We start from the raw sequence: 21,231 nt of genomic DNA, 5'->3' as shown, positions 1-21,231 counted from the left end.
TCACCTGCGTGGGATACTTCTGTGGCAGGGGAGGACCCATGGAGGGGGGTGGGAAGAAGGTGGAAAAGGTGTATATGTATGTACCAGCTTTTGTAATTTGTAAAATCAATAAAAATTATGTTTTAAAAAAAATAAAAAAATAAAAATATATTTTTTATATGAGAAATTTGTTCATGGCTACTTGTTATGCCTTCATCCTGGTATGATATATATTTTTAACAAAAATCTCAAGGCTATGTCTAATTTTTTTCAAGAGAGAACAATGGCAAGCTTCTCCTCTCTTGCCTGATAATGATGCAATAGTAGGAGAAGTTGAGCCTGACAAACTTCTCTCTGGATTGAATCTGCCAAACTTACTTGTGAACAGAGTAAGAAACTCTGAGTGCTTAAGCAGCTGAACTATCACCACAGGATGACTGAAACCAGAGGACACTCTCCACATCTTGAGGGAGAAAGACCACAGCTCCCTGAAACCCCCAAGTTCAGTCCCTATTGTAGGGCAGGGAAAGGCCTCTGTCCCAAACCCTGGGGAGCTGCTGCCAGTCAGTGTAGGGAATACTAAGCTAGATGAGCCACTGGTCTGACTCAGTACTCTTACATTCTTGGGTTTCCCGAGTCACCCCCTGCTCTTCACCAAAGACACACATGCAACAGAAAGTTTTGATAGCCACATCTTTTCAGAGTGTCTTATTTATTAATAGGCCAACGTTTCCAAACTGATTGGGGCCATTATTATACACAAGACGAGCTGGATTGCTGTCCCCAAAGGGCTCCGATGGCAGGAGCTTCATGTGTATGTAGGAGTGGGCCATTTTCTTTCTGCGTGGCACATGCAGAGGCATGCACATCCAAAGGACAGAATAACAGGTCTATTTTTAGCAACACTCCTACATGCATAGCACCAGGGGAAAGCAGTGCCTGAATTGCTTCTTGCTGGTGTGGCATGCAGAGAGATTTTTGCTAAAAATAAGCACCGCGTTACCCCTTTTGTGCATACATGGAATGCAGCGTCACAGAGGGAGAACATGGGGGGGAGGAACACAGCTCAGTGGCTGCTGGTTGAGCACCTGCCTTGCATGTAGAAGGTTTCAGGTTCAGACCCTGGAAGCTGCTGTGTATTCTAGGCTAGGTTGGGGAATAAATTGTTTTGTTTCTCTCCCTCTCTCTCTCTCTCTCTCTCTCTCTCTCTCTCTCTCTCTCTCTTAATGCTGCCTATCTGTTTTCTGCGTCACCCCACATTTCTCCATTTCTTATATAAATAAGGGGAGGAGATGGATACTTTTGACAATGTGGACCTGCACATCCATAGTTCTTGCCGGTTGCTAGGTGGGGGATTCCTCCTACCCTAGAAGTAGAGAAGGAAACCGATTCAGGATGAATTCAAAGCTGAATCTAATATGCAAACTGAAACACAGCTGTGCCTCAAAATTCTCACGTATTTGAAATTTTGTGATGCAGTTCTCCAAGAAAGAGTGCTTACAAAAAAACATATACAGTGGTGCCTCGCTTAACGAATGCCCTGCTTAATGAAATTTCCGCTTAATGAAAGGATTTTTCGAGCGGAGGTTGCCTCGCTAGACGAATTCATTTTATGAAAAATTCGTCTAGCGAATCGTGGTTTCCCATAGGAATGCATTGAAATTCAATTAATGCGTTCCTATGGGGGAAAAAAAAATCCAAAAAAAAAAATCAATGCATTCCTATGGGATTCGCTAGATGAATTTTTCGTTATAAGAAAAGACCCGTGGAATGAATTAAATTCGTCTAGCGAGGCACCACTGTATTAGGGGAAATAGCACACTGCATATAATATTATGTTTATCAGGGAACATGCTGATGAATTATTTTTTGGGTTTTTTTTTTAAAGCAGACGTGCTGCAGAAATGTGGAGAACTGAATTTAAGATTTGAAAAACGAGAAAGTGTGAGAACTGAAATCGACAGAACCTGCCATCCCTACTCAGTCTCATCTATGTTATTATTAAAAAGTAACCTGCCAAGTGGTGAAACAGGCAACAGAGTTTTGAATGCCTCTCACTTTGGAAAGGTTCCAGTTGCCATGTAGGGCTCATACCAGGTTGCAACAGAAAGAGGAAGGCTTAAGAGGACATCAGCCGCCTTGCCATCATTTACTCACTCTCTTTGAGTGAGGAGGATCAGCAAGGGATACTTGGAAAGAAAGCAAATTTGTGATGAGATGAGTAACAGCGATGGGATAAAAAGTTTTCAGTCCAAGAGAAGTCACTTCCATGAAGAGCTCAGTATCAACCCCACACAGCACGGAGGGCCACCCTTGGAAGGATCCAGCCATTTTCCCATGGTGATTCCTGCAAGTGAAAAACATGAGTACGGTTTGGGTGAGGGGCTCTATAGACAGACAGGCCAAATTGATTTTAGCAGAGTTCTGAAAGGCATCAGGAATCTCAGTCTGAAACTCCATCTGGATTATTTGAGCATGCTTGACATGACTGCTGCCATTTAAGAAGTTAAGGTGGAGAGAAGAACAGCTGGTCCTAAAGGTTCTGTGTGCTTCTCTCTGTTCCCTAGACAGCAAAATGCCCCTCACCCTCACTTTCATCTATTGTACTTTAACAGGAGAGAGAAAAACTAGTTCATTATAGGGTTGGGGGGATTGTTATAGGATTGGATATCACTGGATCCCTTACAGGCCTGTGAGGTTTAGAATCCAGTAGAAAAAACTGCTTACTGGTCAAACCAGTTCCTATGTAAAGTTAATGGCCTTAGCCACTCAGCTAAGTACTGTCACCAGCAGTGTAGTGGAAGCCTTGCTGCCATAGAGATAAATAGGTGGGCTTTTCCCACCTCACCTGGTTGGAACAATAGGACAAGTGGGGCTGTGTCTGTGTGTTTTGGCTGAACTGAAAGGAGACACAGGGTGACTTGACTCGAGAGGGCTGGATGTGCAGGGTGTGTGTGCAGAGGGTGGCTCCAATATCAGTTGCCTTTCTCTAAAACCAGGGCTTGTCTTTGTGGAAGAAGGAAAAGTCCTAGCTAGATTTTTGGGGAGGTCACAAAAAAGGCAGGGGAGGGGGGTATATTTTGCCAGTAAGTTTGTAATGGGGAAGCAAAATCTGTTGGGGTGTTAATGCTGTGAGCCCCTCCATCCTATGCTCATGTTGTGTATGTGTGTAAATAAAACAATATATCCTAAATACATCATTCCAAGGAAACCAAACCTCAGGAACACCTGGTGGAGTCTCTTGCCATTCAGAGATTCAGTGAGCACAATATTTTAGTTTTATCTACAGGAATCTGAGGCACTTCCAAATGCCTAGAGAGCAGCAAGGAAAGTATTTAAGCAGTAATTATTACCTTGGTGCCATTTTTGTAATGTTAAGAGCTTAGCCTGGGAAACCTGAATGTTGTCAAATAGCATTTGGTGGCTCTGAGATTCTCACACTAGCAAAGGGGCCCAGAAGTTGTGTTCTCTGAGCTATTGTGGCAACTTTGCACTTGATGATCCTGTGGCAGAAAGAGGGATGGACGTGTGCATGAGCAGCCCAGGGTCACAGATCCCCAGAGAAAGCACATCTCTCTCACCTGGATATCCGAACACATGGAGCTGCTTACAGTCGCAGAGACGTGACTCGTGGGATATGGAAGGGGTAAGTTTCTTCTGATCCAGTAGAGCTAGACACAACGTGGGAAAAAAACCACAAATGAGAGGAGCTACTGTTACTTTTTCTTACAAGGCCTGTTGTGAAACCAGGGTGATGCTATGCACAAATAAATGCCAACCCCTTGAGGAAATGAGACAAAAGGTAAAGCAGAAGGACATTGACCCAGGTACAGAACCATAACACTATTGGAGAGGTGCAATTCTGCATTCTACGATGAAGCTAAAGGAAGGGAAATTACATTCGTTGGAAGAATATACTTGATGTTCTTATTGTGCTCTAGTCTTCCTTCTTCCTTTCTTCATAGCATCCATGTTGTGCTGTATATATATTGCAATATTTGATTTATTTAATTTTGTGGATTGGTGCCCGGAAAAAGGCTTTAAAAATCTACCGGTATTAATACATTTCAATCAAAACTAGGTAAAAATAACAATTGTAAGGCAAGCCTACAATACGCACTCACCCTATCAGCTATCTATGAGTATGGGACTTACTTAGCACAAGAATTGTCCCCATCGAGACCAGCATCCAGCTTCTAATATGTCAGCTGGCAAAATATAATTATTTTGAATTCCAGAATCTGCTATGCAAACTTCCCCTGCCAAATCAAGTGATATAAAGGAAGTCAAGTTCCCACTTCCTCAACATTTTTATATTTATTAACAGCTGGCTGGCTAAAAGAGTTATAACCCTGTGTCAGGGCTGGCGTAAGTCGCAGGTCAGCAAAAACGGAAGCAAATCTCAGGCGCCAGCGAAGTTAACGCTTTATTCAAGGAAATGAAATTAAACCCTGCTGCCTAGTGGCCTCAGCAACCCTTCCCAGTTGCTGGGACTGAAGGTCTCCCAGATGTTTCCCAAGCCGTCTCAGGCTGCACCTGCACACCTCTGGCTTCTGTTCTGCTCTCCTCATCATTCTGCACATTCTTGGAGACCAGTAGGGAGGGGAGATTGTGGCAGGAGGAGAGAGAGACTCCCTGGCTTCTTCAACAGCCTCTTTACAGCGCAGAGTCTGAACTGCTTCCTGTCATTGGCTCTTCCTGCTCACTAAACCTGTTGCCTCTTCAGCTTCCAGGCCTCCTCCCACCAATCTTTTTCTTCTGACTTCTCCTCAATGTCCCACCACTAATCCCCTGGCTCTGAGCCTTCCTCCCCTGGGGTTTCCCTTGGGGGTTCTCTGGCTGGTGCCTCCCCCCACTTCCCTCATCCAGCCAATCCCTTGACAGTAAGTGTTTGTGGAGGCAGGGGTCAGTTCGTGAAACCAATTCTCTTGCAACCATATTATATCAAATTGCTGGAGCATACAAATAAAACCCTTAGCTTTATTACCCCAGCCTGCCAGGTTCCAGGAAAGAAGGTTAAGACCATTCTGGATGTTTTCTAGCCAATTATGGTATCTTAAATGAGAGCTAAAGGTATCATAATTTGGTTTTCTATAATTTCCCCTAGAAACTGAAGTCTTTCCTTTGGTCAGGATGAGCTTCCAAAAAAACAACAACCATTCCTTATCAGCTAAATGCTAAATGCTGTGCCAAAACAACTGCTATCCCAGTGCCTGTCCTCCATTTTTTTTTTAAAAAAAAGGCTTTTAAGCACACATAAAAGTGAAAGCAAAATTAAAAGAGATTAACACAGATCTGTTCCATGCCTGCATGTTGCAATTAACATTAACAGCTGACCCAATTGACTTTAAAACTTTTTAAAATAAAAACAAATTAAAACAGATCACAGAGCTCAAGAACAAGCAGCCTTACTCGTTACCATCTTTACCTGGAATAAAATAAATAAAATAAAGCTCCTGAAGAAGATACGCTTCTACCTGAGCTCTATAAGGAATGCATAGATTGGTGGGTGCCTATGCTGGCTGGCTTATTTACCACCATAAACAGCATGGGCCAAATGTCCTCTGGGTGGAAAATGAATATCCTTTCCCCAATTTATAAGAAAGGGGATTGGAATGATTCTCAAAACTATCAGCCAATTAGCTGTTAAGACATCTCCTCAAAGTTATATATGTGGTATCTCCTCCTTCAAAAATTATTGGACTGGTTGCAAAGTAGCAACATCATTCATGAAGAACAAGCGGGGTTCAGAGGAGGACACAGTGTAATTGATCAATATTTTACCCTGAACCATATTATAAGAAAATATACTAAAAAGAACATGGGCCAGCCAGATGTCATCCGGAAGCCCACAGGCAGGGCTAGAAGACAATACCTCCCCACCGCTTTTCCTCCTCAGGATACGGCTTCTGAACATAGAGGTTCAACTTCACTATCAGGGCTGGGAAAAAGTGCTTTGATGTACATTGCTGGGGGGGGGGGGATAAGAACTTAAGAAGAGCCTGTTTATTAAGCAAATCGCTCCATCAGGGCAAACACTGTTGCTTGCCTGATGGCATGACCTGCCCTTTCCCACCCCCATGCACTGTTCCAGGGGTTCTCCTAGCCATCCCTCAGAGTACACCTGGGGGGCACACAGGGGGGCAGGAAGGGGAAAGACTCAATGGGCTAGCAGAAGTCCTTGCATGGGCTTCTACTGGCAAGACTACTTGGTTGAATCTGGTCCAGAGTGATGCCAATGAGAAGCCCAAAAGAAAGATCTGGGTGCAATGGCAACTCCCCCCGCCCACTTGTGAGGCTCTCCTAGTGGAGGTTGCCTTTTCTATGTGTATTAAAGAGAAACACAGCTACTGGTGTCCATGTGTGCCCTTTGCTGTGGGCAATGGCCTGTGTGTGCTTTGTCCTCAGGCATTTGTATTCAAGGATCAATCCCTATATACGGAATGTCCTCCCCTTATGGCACTAGAGAAGGTACAAGTGTCCACCTGAGCCTGGCTTGGGTTCAACTCCAAAGCATTCAGAAGGCTCAAGTGCAAACTGTGCACAACCCTTTTGACCCTCCAAATCCCATTCCTGAGTGTTCAGTTCATTCCCATGCAAGCTAATGGAGCTCCTTTGCTCCTGGGGTGGAACACCCCCATGTTACAGAGGGAAATCAGGAGGCAGGAGGAAGAGGTCAGACTCCCACTGAGGATCAGCGAGGGGTCCCCACCACAGCACAATACAAATTTATGAAGCTGTTTCACCTCATTAGCTTGTTTTGGGGAAGGTAGGACGTTTATTATGGCCAACTCAGAATTTCTCCCAAATTGCAAACCTCAATACAATAGATTATGAAGGGCAACTGCCGTGCTCTGGTCCATGGGGTCACGAAGAGTCGGACACGACTAAACAACAACAACATGAAGGGCAACAACAGGTTATAACATATCTGAGGAGAAAAGTGACATTTCAAATTTGCCACCTGCTCTCCTCAAGAAAATAAATACACTCACGAGGGTCTCCAAAGACTAGCCTGGAAACAGCCTCATGAGAAGATAATTTATACTGCATTGACTTGCATGACGGTCCCCACCTAAGACTTAGTGGTGTTACAGGGGCAACACTGACCTTTAAAAGGGACGGTAGAACACCTGTCATGTAAAAGGTCTGAAGGCTAATAAAATAGGTATGGATTAAAAAGGTTAAATAAGGTCATGGGGTATATGGCAACAAGCTGACATATGTGGCTCTTATAAATCAATGAATTTTATTCTCTGTTTAACAGAATGGGAGGAAACACTGTGGGTGACCTTAAGGCCTCCGCACCTGATGGGTCATTTACAAGGTGCTGGATTGTAGTCCCTGCTCCCAATGTCACCCCTGCAGGAACCCCCTGTCCCCATCCCCGCTCCCATCACAGCATCTAACTGAGCTACAGCTGTGCCAAATAATATGGTTTTATGGCTGCTCTTTCTGTGCTTTTATCTTTTCTTCTCCATGCTGTTTCATTGTTGGCGGTCACCCAGGGGGTTGTACAGCAAAGGCTGGTGTATAAATTATCTAATAAGCAGATGAATTGAATCGAATGTGAAGGCTGCCCCCAAGGCCCACCCTGCATCTGTGCCCAACACTTACACTAATCGGTGCCTGATGGGACGAAAATGCTTGGTGGTCTTGATGGCAAAGAAGATGCTGGGGAGGAGGAAGAAGGCACAGCAGCCCAGGCTGAACCAGAAGGCATTCTGGGGGAGGAAACACAGAGAGACAAACTCTGGTGATGGGCTCCATCCTCTGGGAAGACATGGGGGGCATCATGGCTGGCAAAATACCTCTTACTATGGAGGGCAGGGATGGGAACCTTTCCCAACCCAGGGGCCTCATTCCCTCCTGGGCAAGCTTCTGGGAACACTTGCCAGAGCCAAAAGCGGGCAGATTGCCAAATGCAAAGTTTACTTTCATACAATATTTCGTTCTTCCATAAAATTCATATACGCTTTGGATGTCAAGAGAAACCTCAAAGTGGTTTACAAAACAAATAAAAAAGCGTTCAAAAATAATCAATGTCAATGATAAGCTAAAATCAGATTAAAACACACTACTTCTGCTGCCAGAGTGTCTGGATAGGTGTGCCTAAAGAAAAAAGGGCTCTGCCACACTGAAAGATCGATTTCTTACAAGTGTGTAATAAGTATCATGTGGAACCTGAAATGGTGCCAGTTCCACAGACTGAAGCAGGTGCATGTGGGGGAAAGGCAATCTCGCAGGTAAACTGCTTTCAAGAGCTTAAGGGTTTTCTATACTAGCACACTGAATCAGCAACCAGTGCAGGTCTCTGACCAGAGGTGTTAGAGATGCTGAGAGGGACTCCTTGCTGTCAGCAATCATGCTCCAACTCAGCTAATTTCTACACACACCCTTCCCTATAAAAAATGTTCAAGACCAGGCACAGTCTAACCACTGTGTGAGTTTTGTGCAAGTCACCCAAATGCTGCTCATGTACATTCCTGCTTCCCACAGGTTTGCACACTCTGCGCAGATTCAATCAAAGCAGGGATCTGCCCTGATGAAGGCTGTCCATTGCCACCTTCTTTGGAAAACAATAGCAATGGTGAGTCAGGCTAGGGCAGGCATCCCCAAACTGCGGCCCTCCAGATGTTTTGGCCTACAACTCCCATGATCCCTAGCTAACAGGACCAGTGGTCAGGGATGGTGGGAATTGTAGTCCAAAACATCTGGAGGGCTGAAGTTTGGGGATGCCTGGGCTAGGGCTTTGTCAGGAGCGTTACAGCCACTGGCGGAGGAAGAGGAATGCAGGGGGAGCGCACCACCCCCAGCAGCACGATCCCGGTAGGGTGCCATCACGGCTGCCCCCCCTGCCCGTGCTGGGCGCCACGCCCCTGCAGCCGGCATGCCCCGCCCCCAGGATGGACGCCAGCCCCGCCTGCTCTCCTCCCGCCTGGTGCCGGAGCATGAAACTCCGCCACTGGCTACAGCTCCTGCTTGGGAGTCCAGAGGATGTGGGGGTCCTAATCCTGGCATGCCTGCAGAGGGTCCTTAGCCCTGTCCTTACCTGCCCTGTCACAACCTCATAGGCCAAGTGGGGAGGCCTGGGAGGCCTGATTAGCCACACCCTGGATCTGAGGAAACACATCAAGCAAAAGGCAGAGAGGAAGAGGGCCAGAAATGTTTAGACAGCGGCTGTACATTGCTTCGGTAGAGGAACTATCTGGAGCACTTACCCAGGGATCTGCAATACGATCACACAAGATCACCCGGCCATTGTCTAGAGCAGTGGAGAAGGGTTTGCATGATGCAACATCCTCAGTTAGCTGGAACAGAAAAGGAGAACTGCTTGTTCATATCACAACTTGTTTAAGCAGTGCATGGAGCCAATGAGGCTCACCGGGTGCTTCCAGACTGTCACTATTTTGGGGCAGGATTCAGTCACATACTGACAAATTCAGCTTGCACTATTAAAGTTATTATTATTGTGCAACAAACCTGTTTACCCCCAAAAACCTGGATATTTGCACTAAGGAAAATGAAGGGGTAATGCACTGGAAAGTGAGGGATAACAATTGCTTGATGAAGCATCCTATAACTCACAAACAAATTGGAATCACTGCTTTAAAAACAGGTCACTTGGAATGGAAGTGACCAGACAGAATACAGGTGAGTAGGTTTCTTACACTCTTTTTTCACCAAAACTCAGAAACTGCTTACCAGGTGAAGCAGATCCACTAACACCAGCAGGTGGGTCCTTATCAGGAGGAAAAGGGGAACAGGTGAGGCAGTAGGGTGGTTGCAGTGGTGCAAACACATGGCATAACCAATCTGGTGCTCCTGCTGGTGTGTTAGCACTGTGCTAATCTCCCTTACCCCTTAACCTTAACCTTACCCCTATCCCTACTGGTAAGCAGCCCAACTACAAGTGAAGATCGGAAAATTAGAATATCGTCAAAACGTGCATTTATTTAAATAAGGCAACTTATTATTATTATTATTATTAATTTTTTTACAAATGCTTTTTTTTGGAAATTCCACAGTAATAAAACAAATAGTTATGATAATACAAAAATAAACAAAAATACACATCGCTATTACATTTCATTAATTACATTCCATTTATAATTGACCCACCTAACGACAAATAATTACAATTACAACAAATAAAGGCTTGACATATCTTGCTTTGCATGTAATGCATTTATCTCATATACTGGTTTCACCTTTAAAGTTGCATTACTGAAATAAATGCACCTTTCCATGATTTTCTAATTTTCCAAGTTTCACCTGTACGTACTTCTGCCTAAACTACAACTTGAGACTTGGTGAATGAATTAAAAATCTCAATTAATGAACAACTGGCATTTGCAAGCCTCTTTCCTGAATTATGCTGGCTTCATCCAGCTGACCCTTTTACTAATACACAGCTTTCCCTTCTTCTGCCCTCGTGATGAACTTCCCACAACAGACATCTTGCCCTTCTAATACACTTGATCAACACCCCGCCCCAAAGCAAGGTTTGTCCAATGGTTGCTGCCACTTTTGTTCAGCATCATCTCAATCCTGAGGCACCACTCAGGTGCAAAAGAATCTCATACTTACCACGCTCCTCAACCATTTCAGGTACTGTGAGACGTACCCCACCTCTTTTCTTACAAAGCAATCCAGCTCCTGGAGGAAAAAGGAGGTGCAGGTTGAAGGACTCCACCCAGTGCTTCCCAAGAGGGTAGTCAGAGATGCCCCCCCTGTTCCTCCACCAATTAATGCATTATCTTCCAAATGGAAGATAGCTCCTACACAAAAATTATGTTGCAAATATATGTTGTTAGCTAGGTTGCAGTTCCCAGGTGGCACTGTGGGTTAAACCACAGAGTCTAGGGCTTGCTGATCAGAAGGTCGGCGGTTCGAATCCCTGCAACAGGGTGAGCTCCCGTTGCTCGGTCCCAGCTCCTGCCCACCTAGCAGTTCGAAAGCACATCAAAATGCAAGTAGATAAATAGGGACCGCTCCGGCGGGAAGGTAAACTGTGTTTCCGTGCGCTGCTCTGGTTCGCCAGAAGCAGCTTTGTCATGCTGGCCACATGACCCGGAAGCTGTCTGCGGACAAACGCTGGCTCCCTCAACCTATAGAGCGAGATGAGTGGCGCAACCCCAGAGTCGGACACGACTGGACCTGATGGTCAGGGGCCCCTTTACCTTTACCTAGGTTGCAGTTCACATTTACTGGAAGCAGACTGCACATGTTGCCCATTTGCAAAAAAATATTTTAACACAGATCCAGCCATCAAATGATCAGCATTAGACCTAGGATCCTCTTTCAGTCATCCGTTCACTAAATGGCCTTGGACATGTCACTCAGCTGCTTCTGTTTTATACCACAGAAATCTGTGGGGCAGCTGGCATAAACCTGGCAACTCTATTGTTTCAAACAGCCTATGTGTGCTTTGAGAACACCTTTGCCGCTTCCCTCCCATTCTCCCCTTCCTATTTCTGGTCCTGGACTGAGAGCTTTTGCACCAGGGTCTATGAATATAACAGGCCTCCTCCCATCTAGTAGGGAGCCACAAATTTCAGTTGCTTTCAGTTTCTCACCTTTGCAGTCATACGTTCAATTTTTGTAGCATCAGTTTACCATTTTTTAAAAGGTCAATGTTAAAAAATCATTTTACTGTGAATTTCCCCCAAAATACATATTTTTGCAACACAGCTTTCAGTAATATAATACATTTTAATGCTATTTTCATGTACTTTACCCTAGTATATGCCTTTCTGTAGACATTACTTGGCTGGAAAACTGCATTACAAAATTTAGAAAAAATGCTGATTTTGGTTGGTGTTTTGTTTCCAAAGCCACCAGTTAGGCAGGCTCAATTTCAAGTTTCTCTCCTACTATCTAATCCGGTACTCTTTCCCACAGTGGCTAATTAAATGGCTTCACAAGCAGGATATGCTGGTGCAATTCAGAAGTGTGCAGCACCTGATGCATGATGTGTTTCCTGCTCACTTGACCTACCTTGCTGCAGAACATGCTTGGCGTCATGTGTACCTCCTAGAACAATGACATGTGGAGCAACAGCCCTCTGGCTGAAGACATACCATTTCAACAGCAAAGGAGGTCAATTGATAGCACCGCTGCTGCTCTTGCACACCAAGTGCACACCTATATTTCACCCTCTGTTACAGCCACAAAATATGCTGAATAATGGCATCACCTCTCCTTCTACTCACCTGCCTTAGGATTTTCCGAGTCTGTATGGGGAACATCTTCTCAATAAGGCCAATCTGAGACTCGGTATTGTTTATCTGAGCCTGTCAGGGAAGCAGGGAGAAGTTTAGCAATACAGGGAGTACTGACAAATGATAAGAACATCACAAAAGTTGCTGGACCAGGTCAATAGCTCACCTAGTCCGGCATCCTGTTTCCACAGTGCCCACCCATATGCCTGTGGGAAACCTGCAAAGAGGACCCAAGCACAAGAGCACTCTCTCCTCCTATGGTTTCCTGCAACTGGTATTCAGAAACATTACTTTCTGAGGCACAGCAGGAAGCTAGCACTGTAGCTAGCAGCCATTGACAGCCCTCTCCTCTGTGAATTTGCGCAAGCCTCTTTTGAATCCATCCAGGTTGGTGGCCATAACTGCTTCCTGTGGGAGCAACAGGACTGTTGCATCTCAGGCTGAAACTAGAAGTGACAAGGGGTACGGGGCGGGTGCTGAGAGTGACAGCCTCTGTCAGTTTCTTCCTCAGTTCCCTCCAATGCATCCTTTGCTAATGCGGTGCCTCCAGATGTTCTCCAAAGCATCTGAATGGTGCCAGGTTGGCAAAGGCAGGTGTGGATCATCGTGCCTGCTGGTTGCACATGTTTGTGTTTCACAGTCACAAGCCATCACCACTCACACTAATGGACTTACATACAGCAAAAAACAAGCATAATAGAAGCCCAGCACAAACGACAGTCTACACATGGGCTTCACGCTATTTTGTAGCAGGAAAGTCTTTCTGTATAGAAAATACATATTGTATTTGACATATACATGGAGGAAATGCAGAACCTTTTCTTTTATCGGAAGGAGTTTCCTATCTTTGTAATTATGGTTCAATACCCCCAATCAACCTTTCCAGTTGGTGCATAATTTTGCAAGATGCTTGTGGTGGAATTTAGATTACACTTCATTACCCTGTCACAGTCACAATCCTTGAAAGATGAAGTTACAGAATGATCTTGCTGAAATCCCTCAATGGTTAATTAAATAGAAGCAAAGGCTTCTAATGGAGAGTAAAATAAGCACTGCATGCTGCTTAGAAAGATACGCAGAATTTGAAGAGTTCCTTTCAATAGGGTTTTAATACATAAGACGGCGATTGTATGGATAATACGCACACAAAGCCCAGTTTGCTGGTTATTGAAGATACTAGAAGGAAGAAAAGAAGCAGGAAGAAAAGATACAATGACTACAAAATTTGGAAATTAGGAATCAACAAAGCAAAAAGCATAAGCAATTTATGCTAAGGATGATGGTGGGTACAAACCCCTTGGCCATTAATAAATTTACCAGAACTGCAATCTTAAACACACTTGCTAGGGAGTAATTCCCACTGCACTCAGTGCGTGTTGCTTATGAGTAAACCTGCTCCAGATTGCACAACAGGGTTGCCAGTTTTAACTAATTTAATTAGTAGATAAACTAATTAGAAATGGGATCACAGATTAGGATTCCGGTCTACCACCATCGCTGAGCGGCGAGGAAACCTCGAGCTCCGGGGTTCCTGGCGCTGTGAAGGAGGGGGGAGCCGCAAGAGTGCCACAGACCCCCAAAAGAACCCCAGATCAAGCTTTCTAGGGGCGTGGAGACTCAGCTGAGCCCCAAAACGTATCCTTTGCTCCCCGGTAAGCTCTATTAAGAGCCTCGAGAGTGAGCAGAGTTGAGACGTGGGTGCCTATGAGTGGATTCGCTACCTCCGCAGCGTGAAGCTCTGAACCGACAGCCTGTTGAGCAGTGGATTCTTCCAATTTTGAAAGAATTGAGGACTTTGGTCACTGTGAGTAAAAGAAAAGGGATTTTTAATTTGGAAAAAATGGCCACGGGAGGAGATTTAAAAATGGAAGTTGATTTTCTCCATTGAGTGAACTGAGACACAGTTATCTTGCCCGAACCCAGAAAGATTGACGAAGCTTTCAATTTCCAAAGATTAGACTTAAAACCTTCCCCCTGAGGCAGGGTAAAGGGGAGAAGGGTTGAAATTAGTAAAATCCCTGTTAAAAAAATTACTTTGGACTGGGGATAGTTCCCCTGTAAGCTGGAGTCAGGTCCCTGGAGGGATCAGCGAGCCACCATTATGACGTCATAAAAGGAAGGAATTTGTTTACCTCTTTGAGGTTGTGAACTGTCGGTATTGAAGAGAGCACAAAATATAAGGCTGTGAATAAGAAGCTTGATAAATGCTCTTTCTGAAAATGGACATAAGAGTATTAAGGTATGAAGAAGAACTGAAAATGCTAGTTTGCAACCAGTTCAGACATAATTTCTGTTTTTGAAGTTTGGAGATACGAACTGCGCCATTTCCTGTTTTGTAACCTTTGCTGTTTCCATGAAATTTGAGATGAGCAAGATGCCAGTAGACATAATAAAACCTGACTTTTCTGATTTTCACGAGGAACTCCTGAAACTGATATAGGAACTAAGAAGTGAAGTACAACAGAATACAATACAGGTTGGAAAAATAAACCAGAAGTGTGTGGAAATTGAAAAAGGATTAATTTCACCAGAGAGTTTAGAGAAGAAAGATGAACACTCATTAGTCCTGGACAATGCAATTGATTCTAAAGAAGAAGAGGAAGGGGCATGGAACACTCCCAGTGAGTGGGGGGGGGGGAACAAGACCCATGCTTGACTCAAAAGGTTTTTAAAGAAGAACCAGCATGGAATAATGCCCTCCCAGTGAGAGAGGGAGAGCAGGATCCATACTGGGGTCAGAATCTAAGGGGACTAAATTTTTTGAAAGGATTGAAAAGTGGAAATCATCATGCAACAGCTAGGGAATTGGGGAGACAGCAGGGGACGAAGAAGGAAGTGTGGTTGATAGGCTGTGAGAGAGTGGGAGTGGGGTGAGGAGTAATGGATGTTATTTTCTGACTGATTAAGATGGTCCGAAACTGGATTGACTTATGGAACTGGCTGAATCATCTGGGAGACTCCGAGTCCAGGGGAGGGAGCTGAAATTAGATGCAAGTGTTTAAATGTTATTAGGATAGAAGAAGTAATGTCTGAATTTATGGATATTTTTGGGGAATAAATTTTAGGCTAAGGGGTGAAATAGAAGATAGATGGTCGGGAAAATAATTTTTGATTAGGAATAATTGATGATTATAGGTTAAGGATAATTGATGTTTATTGTTATAAAATGAATAAATATTATTATTATTATTATTATTATTATTATTAGGGGGGGAGAAATGGGACCACAGATTAAATTTGTCTCAGCTCCACAAGTGACTGTCTGTGTCTGCCTGAAATTGCAGGGCAGGAGGCTGCTTAGGGAACACAGGCACTCTGGACACATCGGCTGTCTTCAGAATGTCAGCATTTTGTGGAAGAGATTCAAGTGCATGCCAAATATATAGGGTTGTGCAATTAAAGAGACATGTTGACATGTTGCCCGAGTATCAAGAAATCTACTTTAAAACAATAAATACGTTTCGCAATTGATAAAGCTATGGTGAAACACATTGAAAAGTGTGAGATGAACAAATAACTAACGGAAAGACTTGTAAACGACTTGTGAGCAAATCAGGAAAAATGCAGGGCGGATGCTCATCGCAGTGCCATATAACCTTCCTGCAAATAAATCAGAATAAATGCTTGTTATATCTAAACTCCACATAAACTTCGTGCAAGCAAAGCTGGATGAATGCTCAATAAACCAATTGCCTGGAGAATTCCACTTTTTCTCCTTGCTGCACAAGATTTCTTGAAGAAGAAACTGAAGGGTAGATATTCTTTCCAGTTTACATTTAAAACTAAAAGAAAATGTGTACCGGTATTTCAAGAAAAAGGTTACTTCCACACAACCAGTCTGTTAGGCATTCATTCTGATCTGTTTGTGGGCAGGTTTGGTAATGTTTCATCAAGCAAGTGTTATCTTACACTTCCCAGTGTTTCCCTCCCCCCCCCGTCACTTTCCTTATGGCAAACACACACATCTTTTGGGAAAGGCAGCCCAATCAGCTCTAACTGCACAACCGGAATTTGCTGGCATGCGACTGAGACCACCACCAGCTCGAAAATATTGACAGTCTGGAAGTGACCAAAGGCTACATGGCTTCCCTTCTACCAATAAGAACTACAGGCAGCGGAAGCTGATAGTGCAGTGTTGAAAAGACAACATGTTGCATTTTTTCAATCTGGTCACCCGCAATACTGATGTTAATATTTTCCAGAACTCATTCAGGTTCTGGTGTGTTGGTTCTAATAGGATTATTCTAATATTTCTGAATCCCAAATAGACAAATACAGTAAAAAGAAAAAAGAGAAAGTCTTGTGTTTAAATTTGCAAGCTGACTCACATTTAGAGAAAAGCAAGGTCCTTCAAGGAACCTCAAAAAAGAATATATCTGGAGGTTTCAGAAACATGCTATTTATTATATATATATTATATACATAAACAGATTTAAAACTACCGGTGACATACTAGAATAGCACAGACCTGGAGAATTCCCTTGGAGAATGAGTTTTAGCACCCCAAAGTACCCCATTCCAGCTGTATAACCTATAATAGTACCTGGAAGCCAGGTCCCAGCGTTGATAAGTAATCGACACTTCCTTTCAGCTTTGCCTATAAGAAAATGAACAGACCGAATCGTACCTCATAGAAGAACCATTCCCCTCGTGATCTGTGGAATAGTTTGCTTTCCCTTCTACCCAAAACTTTCACCTTACCTAAAACCAAATTTGCAGCCTACAATTTGGAGACTTTCCACATCTAGTACTTGAGGAATGCCTGCATTTTATTTCTTATGCTCTTCTGGGAAGAGAAGTCATGCGGGCCAGAGCCACATCGTGTGGCTTAGAGAGATGACTGGCTTACAAATGAAGCAAAACAAGTTTTTTTGAGAAGCGTTGACTGTCTCAGGCAAAACCTCTGAGGTATTTGAAGACTAAATAAATGTTTCAAGGGAGTTCAGCACATTCCTAGGTTTTTATTTAAAGTCTCTAACCTGCCTATTGCAAACCCTCCAAGTGTCCCTATTTTCCTGGGACAGTCCTGGAATTACAGAAGCCATCCTGGTTTCTGATTTGATCCCAGAATGCCCCGGGTTTGCTTTTTCTTCCCCTCTACATCTTGGAGAACAATTAAAAGTGGTGGAGAGATCAGGATCCCCATCCCTGTCCTTTTTGGAAACAGGAGCCTTTGCTGCATGCTTGTGTGTGTATACAGTATATGTGTGTGTGGGTGCAAAAATGGGCTCTTGTTTATACTGAAAATAAAATACCTGCACCAAATGAAGGAAATTTTGGCACTGGCAAACATAGCCCTTCCTATAATTTTGAAGGAAAATGTAACCAATCCACTTTAGATTCTTCAATTGCAATGCTTCAGCAGCCAACCATTTTTAGGATATGTTTGGAGTGTTTATTCTTTTATTGCAAATGGAGCCTCCCACTGTCTACTCAGAAGTAAGTCCCATTCAATGGAGCTTACTCCCAGGTGACTGGGTAAAGACTGGGCAGCCTTACACTGCAATCCTAAGCCTTTTTACTCAGAAGTAAGTCCCACTAAATTCAGGAGGATTTACTCTCTGGTATGTTCCTGATCAGTCTCACAGTTTTCATTATTATTATTCCTTTTTGCTGACAGGGACTCAAGGCACCCTACAGCTAAAAATTTATTCCGTTCCATTTATCTGTTGAAGGTGTTGTACATGATACCTCCCCTCACACATTTTTTCTTTACAACAATCTTGTGAGGTAGATTCAGTAGAGAGGTTGTAATTGGCTCAAGGTGACCAATGTAGACACAGCAGCGTAGCTAGCCGCCTGGCTGCCCGGGATGGCAAACCCGAAGACACCCTGCCAGGGGGCAGGGTGTCCGGCGCGCGCATGCGTCATGTATAACACATGCGTGCACAGGAGGCATGCGACGCAGCGACGCGGCAAACCCCGTGAGCAAGCCATGGAGTGAGGCAGTCTCGCTTGCATCGGGGCTTCTCCTTGATGGCGGCGGCCGCAGGAGGTGGTCAGCCCCGTCCAGCCTGCTGCCCCCCCCCCACGCCCATTACTACGCCACTGTGTAGACATGTATAGGACGTCAATGTGTGCAGTGAGATCAAATGGGAGAGAAGCTTCTTGCTGCATAATAGGATGTCCCTATTTGCATCAGATAGATGCTGGAGGGTATGCTGTTGACCTATAGCCAGAGTGGTGCAGTGGTTAGAGTGCTGGACTAAAACCCGGGAGAGCAGGGTTCAAATCCTCACTCAGCCATGAAGCTCACAGGGTGACCTTGGGCCACTCACTGCCTCTCAGCCTAGCCTACCTCACAGGGTGTTGTGCGGATTAAATGCGGAGGAGAAACAGGTTGGATACAACTGCAATGAAAATAGCCAGTGCTCACCTATACTAGGCTGGCAATGATAAAAAACAACAATGAAGAAGCTACAAAAACGCTAAAGCTAAATTTGCAGCAAAGGTGGGGCAGTGGCAGAGGAAGGCTGAAAAAGATTCAGTTCAGGGGTTCAGCACATCCTCAGCTTGAAGCCTGAAAACCGAGGATGTCAACAGCAGGGGCCCAGGGTGACATGTTGTACACTTACCACAAGGTCTTCCATTGTGAGGACCTTTGTATTCTGAATTTCCTTGAGCTTCCGAGCTTCCTCAGTGAGTCGTTCTAGCAGAGCTCTGTCGTTCTGCAGGGAACACCAATAGTTCAGATTGGATAGAGGGCAAGGGTGGACATTTTGTGAAAAGCTCCCTTGATTCGCTCTCCTCCCCCCCCCTTGCGACCTAAGCCTTATCCACACTATACATTGAAAGCACTATGACACAACTTCAGTCATGGCTTCCCCCCCCCCAAAGGATCCTGGGAGCTGTAGTTTGTTAAGGGTGCTAAGAGTTGTTATGAGACTCCTTATTCCCCTCATAGAACTACAATTCCCAGATTGCCCTGCAAAGAGGGAACAATTGTTAAATCACTCTGAGAACTGGTTACAGGTAGGTAGCCGTGTTGGTCTGGGTCGAAGTAAAATAAAAAAATTCCTTCAGTAGCACCTTAAAGACCAATTAAGTTTTTATTTTGGTATGAGCTTTCATGTGCATGCACACTTCTTCAGATACACTCTGAGAACTGTAGCTCTGTGAGATGAATGGGGGAGCGCCTTCTAACATCTTCCAGCACCCTTATTTTTTTAATATTTTTTTTAGAAAAAACAAATTTTCATTTTTCACATCACACATAAAATATAAATTCCTGCATTGCAGGGGGTTGGACTATATGACCCTTGGGATGCCTTCCAACTGTACAATTCTATGATTCGTTGATTCTATAACTCACAACACATCAACCACCTTTCTTAGAAATATCATATCAAATACTTATGGTTCACTCCAAAAAATGTTTCCACATATTACCATGAAATCCCGGTGGGTTATAAACACAATCTTCTTGACACATATAAAGCCAAAACAGTTGCCACACATTATAGAAAAGGTGAGGGTTAGAATTCCCTTTGGTCGCACACTTCTGGCACACCAGCTTTTCAGCCAGGGCTCTTGACCATCCTCTGGAGTAGCATGCTTCAATGTTCAAGCTCAAGGCAGGGGGCCATTGCATGGCTATTTTCATATGTGCTGCCACAAGAAGGGACGTTAAAAGTTCTTTATGAGAAACTGGTAGAGTAGACGTGTCGCTTATTCCAAGTAAAGCAATTTGAGGGGAAGGTTGTAGGTCCATTTTGTATATTAAACTCAATTCTTTAAATACAAAAACCCAAAATGGGTTAAAAATTTGCAAAACCACGTCATATGTATGCAAGTTCCAGTTTCCTGGCATCCCCTCCAACAGGTTGATGTTTCCCCTGGTATCATGTGGGAAACTTGAAACAATTCTCTAAGAGTTTTAGCAAGGGTCCCATTTACTGACAAGCTGTATATCACATTTCATATCATATTTAAATCACCACCCATTCCTGGAAAGTTGCTAGCTTTTGTCGTGTTTCTTTTAGGAAGAATATCTGTCCTATATTAGGGCTATATAGATTGACACAATAGTTATAGTATTTGCATGTAAGTCTCCTTTAACAAAAACAAAACAGCTATTAGCATCCTGCATAACATCTCTCACAACAAACTTTAACAAGTTACAATCTAATATCCCCACTCCCCTTGCTTTTGATGTCCCTGTAGGCAATATTTGTGCATGGTAGCCCCTAAGATATAATAACCGATTTGTAGATAGTTTACAACGTGTTTCCTGCAAGTACAGTATGTAACCACCGGTGTCTCCTGCTTAAGTATTGTTTCAGTCCTTTGCCTTTTATCTGGATTACCCAGACCAATCACATTGAAAGACAGGACTTTTAGCCCACCAAGGCTCCCCATTAACTTTTACAATTAACATAACTGTTAAGTATGAAATTCTTCCATTTTTGAGATATTAGGTACCAAGTGTCAGAAAGCCGCAAAACCCCAAAGGCATAGCAGAGTTGTGGTTGAACATGACAAAAACTATAGAAAACACCAACACTTCCAATAACAAAAACTTAAAATCTGATTGCACAGCAAATGACTCAGGAGTGAGAATCATCTCTCCCCAGTACTTTAGGTACTGGCAACCCTTGAACCAGGGGTCAAGGCAGATATACCAATCCACTAACTGCACCCTCCTCCCAATCACGCATACTCCTGCAAAACTTAACTAATCTCTTTAAAGTTATCATTTGTTGCTCAAGTGAAAGAAGTAAAGAAAGAAAATAGAAATCAAGAAGCAGATAAACTTCCTACTTTCTCAAATCAGGTGAGCATTTGTGGCTCTCTTGGGCAATTCTTTCTACTCCTAGTGACATAATGTGTTTCCGTTCTTTGAAAATGATGCTTCTTCATGGTTCCTGTCTCTCTTGCCACTTTAAACCAGCTTCTTCCTCTGAGGAGTCTCTCTTCCTCTCCCTCTCCCTCTCTCTCTGTGCATTATCAGTTTCACGGAGGGGGAGGGGCAAATAAATGCATGATCTCTTCAGCCTCTGCATGCATAGAAACTCTATGTTCTATACCA

General features: G+C 43.8%; 1 protein-coding gene across 1 annotated transcript in view; it reads right to left on the bottom strand.

The window, feature by feature from the left end:
* Positions 1–1,145: 1,145 nt before the first annotated feature.
* Positions 1,146–21,231, bottom strand: part of PROM2 (prominin 2) — a 59,669-nt gene continuing 39,583 nt past the window's right edge. The window contains exons 17-24 of the mRNA XM_035119046.3: positions 18,779–18,871; positions 16,747–16,800; positions 12,195–12,275; positions 10,570–10,638; positions 9,201–9,290; positions 7,597–7,703; positions 3,561–3,650; positions 1,146–2,326 (exon numbers count right to left, since the gene is read on the bottom strand). Coding sequence (XP_034974937.1) covers positions 3,587–3,650; positions 7,597–7,703; positions 9,201–9,290; positions 10,570–10,638; positions 12,195–12,275; positions 16,747–16,800; positions 18,779–18,871 — 558 coding nt within the window. The 3' untranslated portion in view covers positions 1,146–2,326; positions 3,561–3,586. The remainder of the gene's footprint in view (positions 2,327–3,560; positions 3,651–7,596; positions 7,704–9,200; positions 9,291–10,569; positions 10,639–12,194; positions 12,276–16,746; positions 16,801–18,778; positions 18,872–21,231) is intronic.

The sequence above is a fragment of the Zootoca vivipara genome, chromosome 6, assembly GCF_965207765.1.
Source record: "Zootoca vivipara chromosome 6, rZooViv2.hap1.1, whole genome shotgun sequence".
Classification (NCBI taxonomy): Eukaryota; Metazoa; Chordata; class Lepidosauria; order Squamata; family Lacertidae; genus Zootoca; species Zootoca vivipara.
This window is presented reverse-complemented; position numbering and strand designations above follow the sequence as displayed.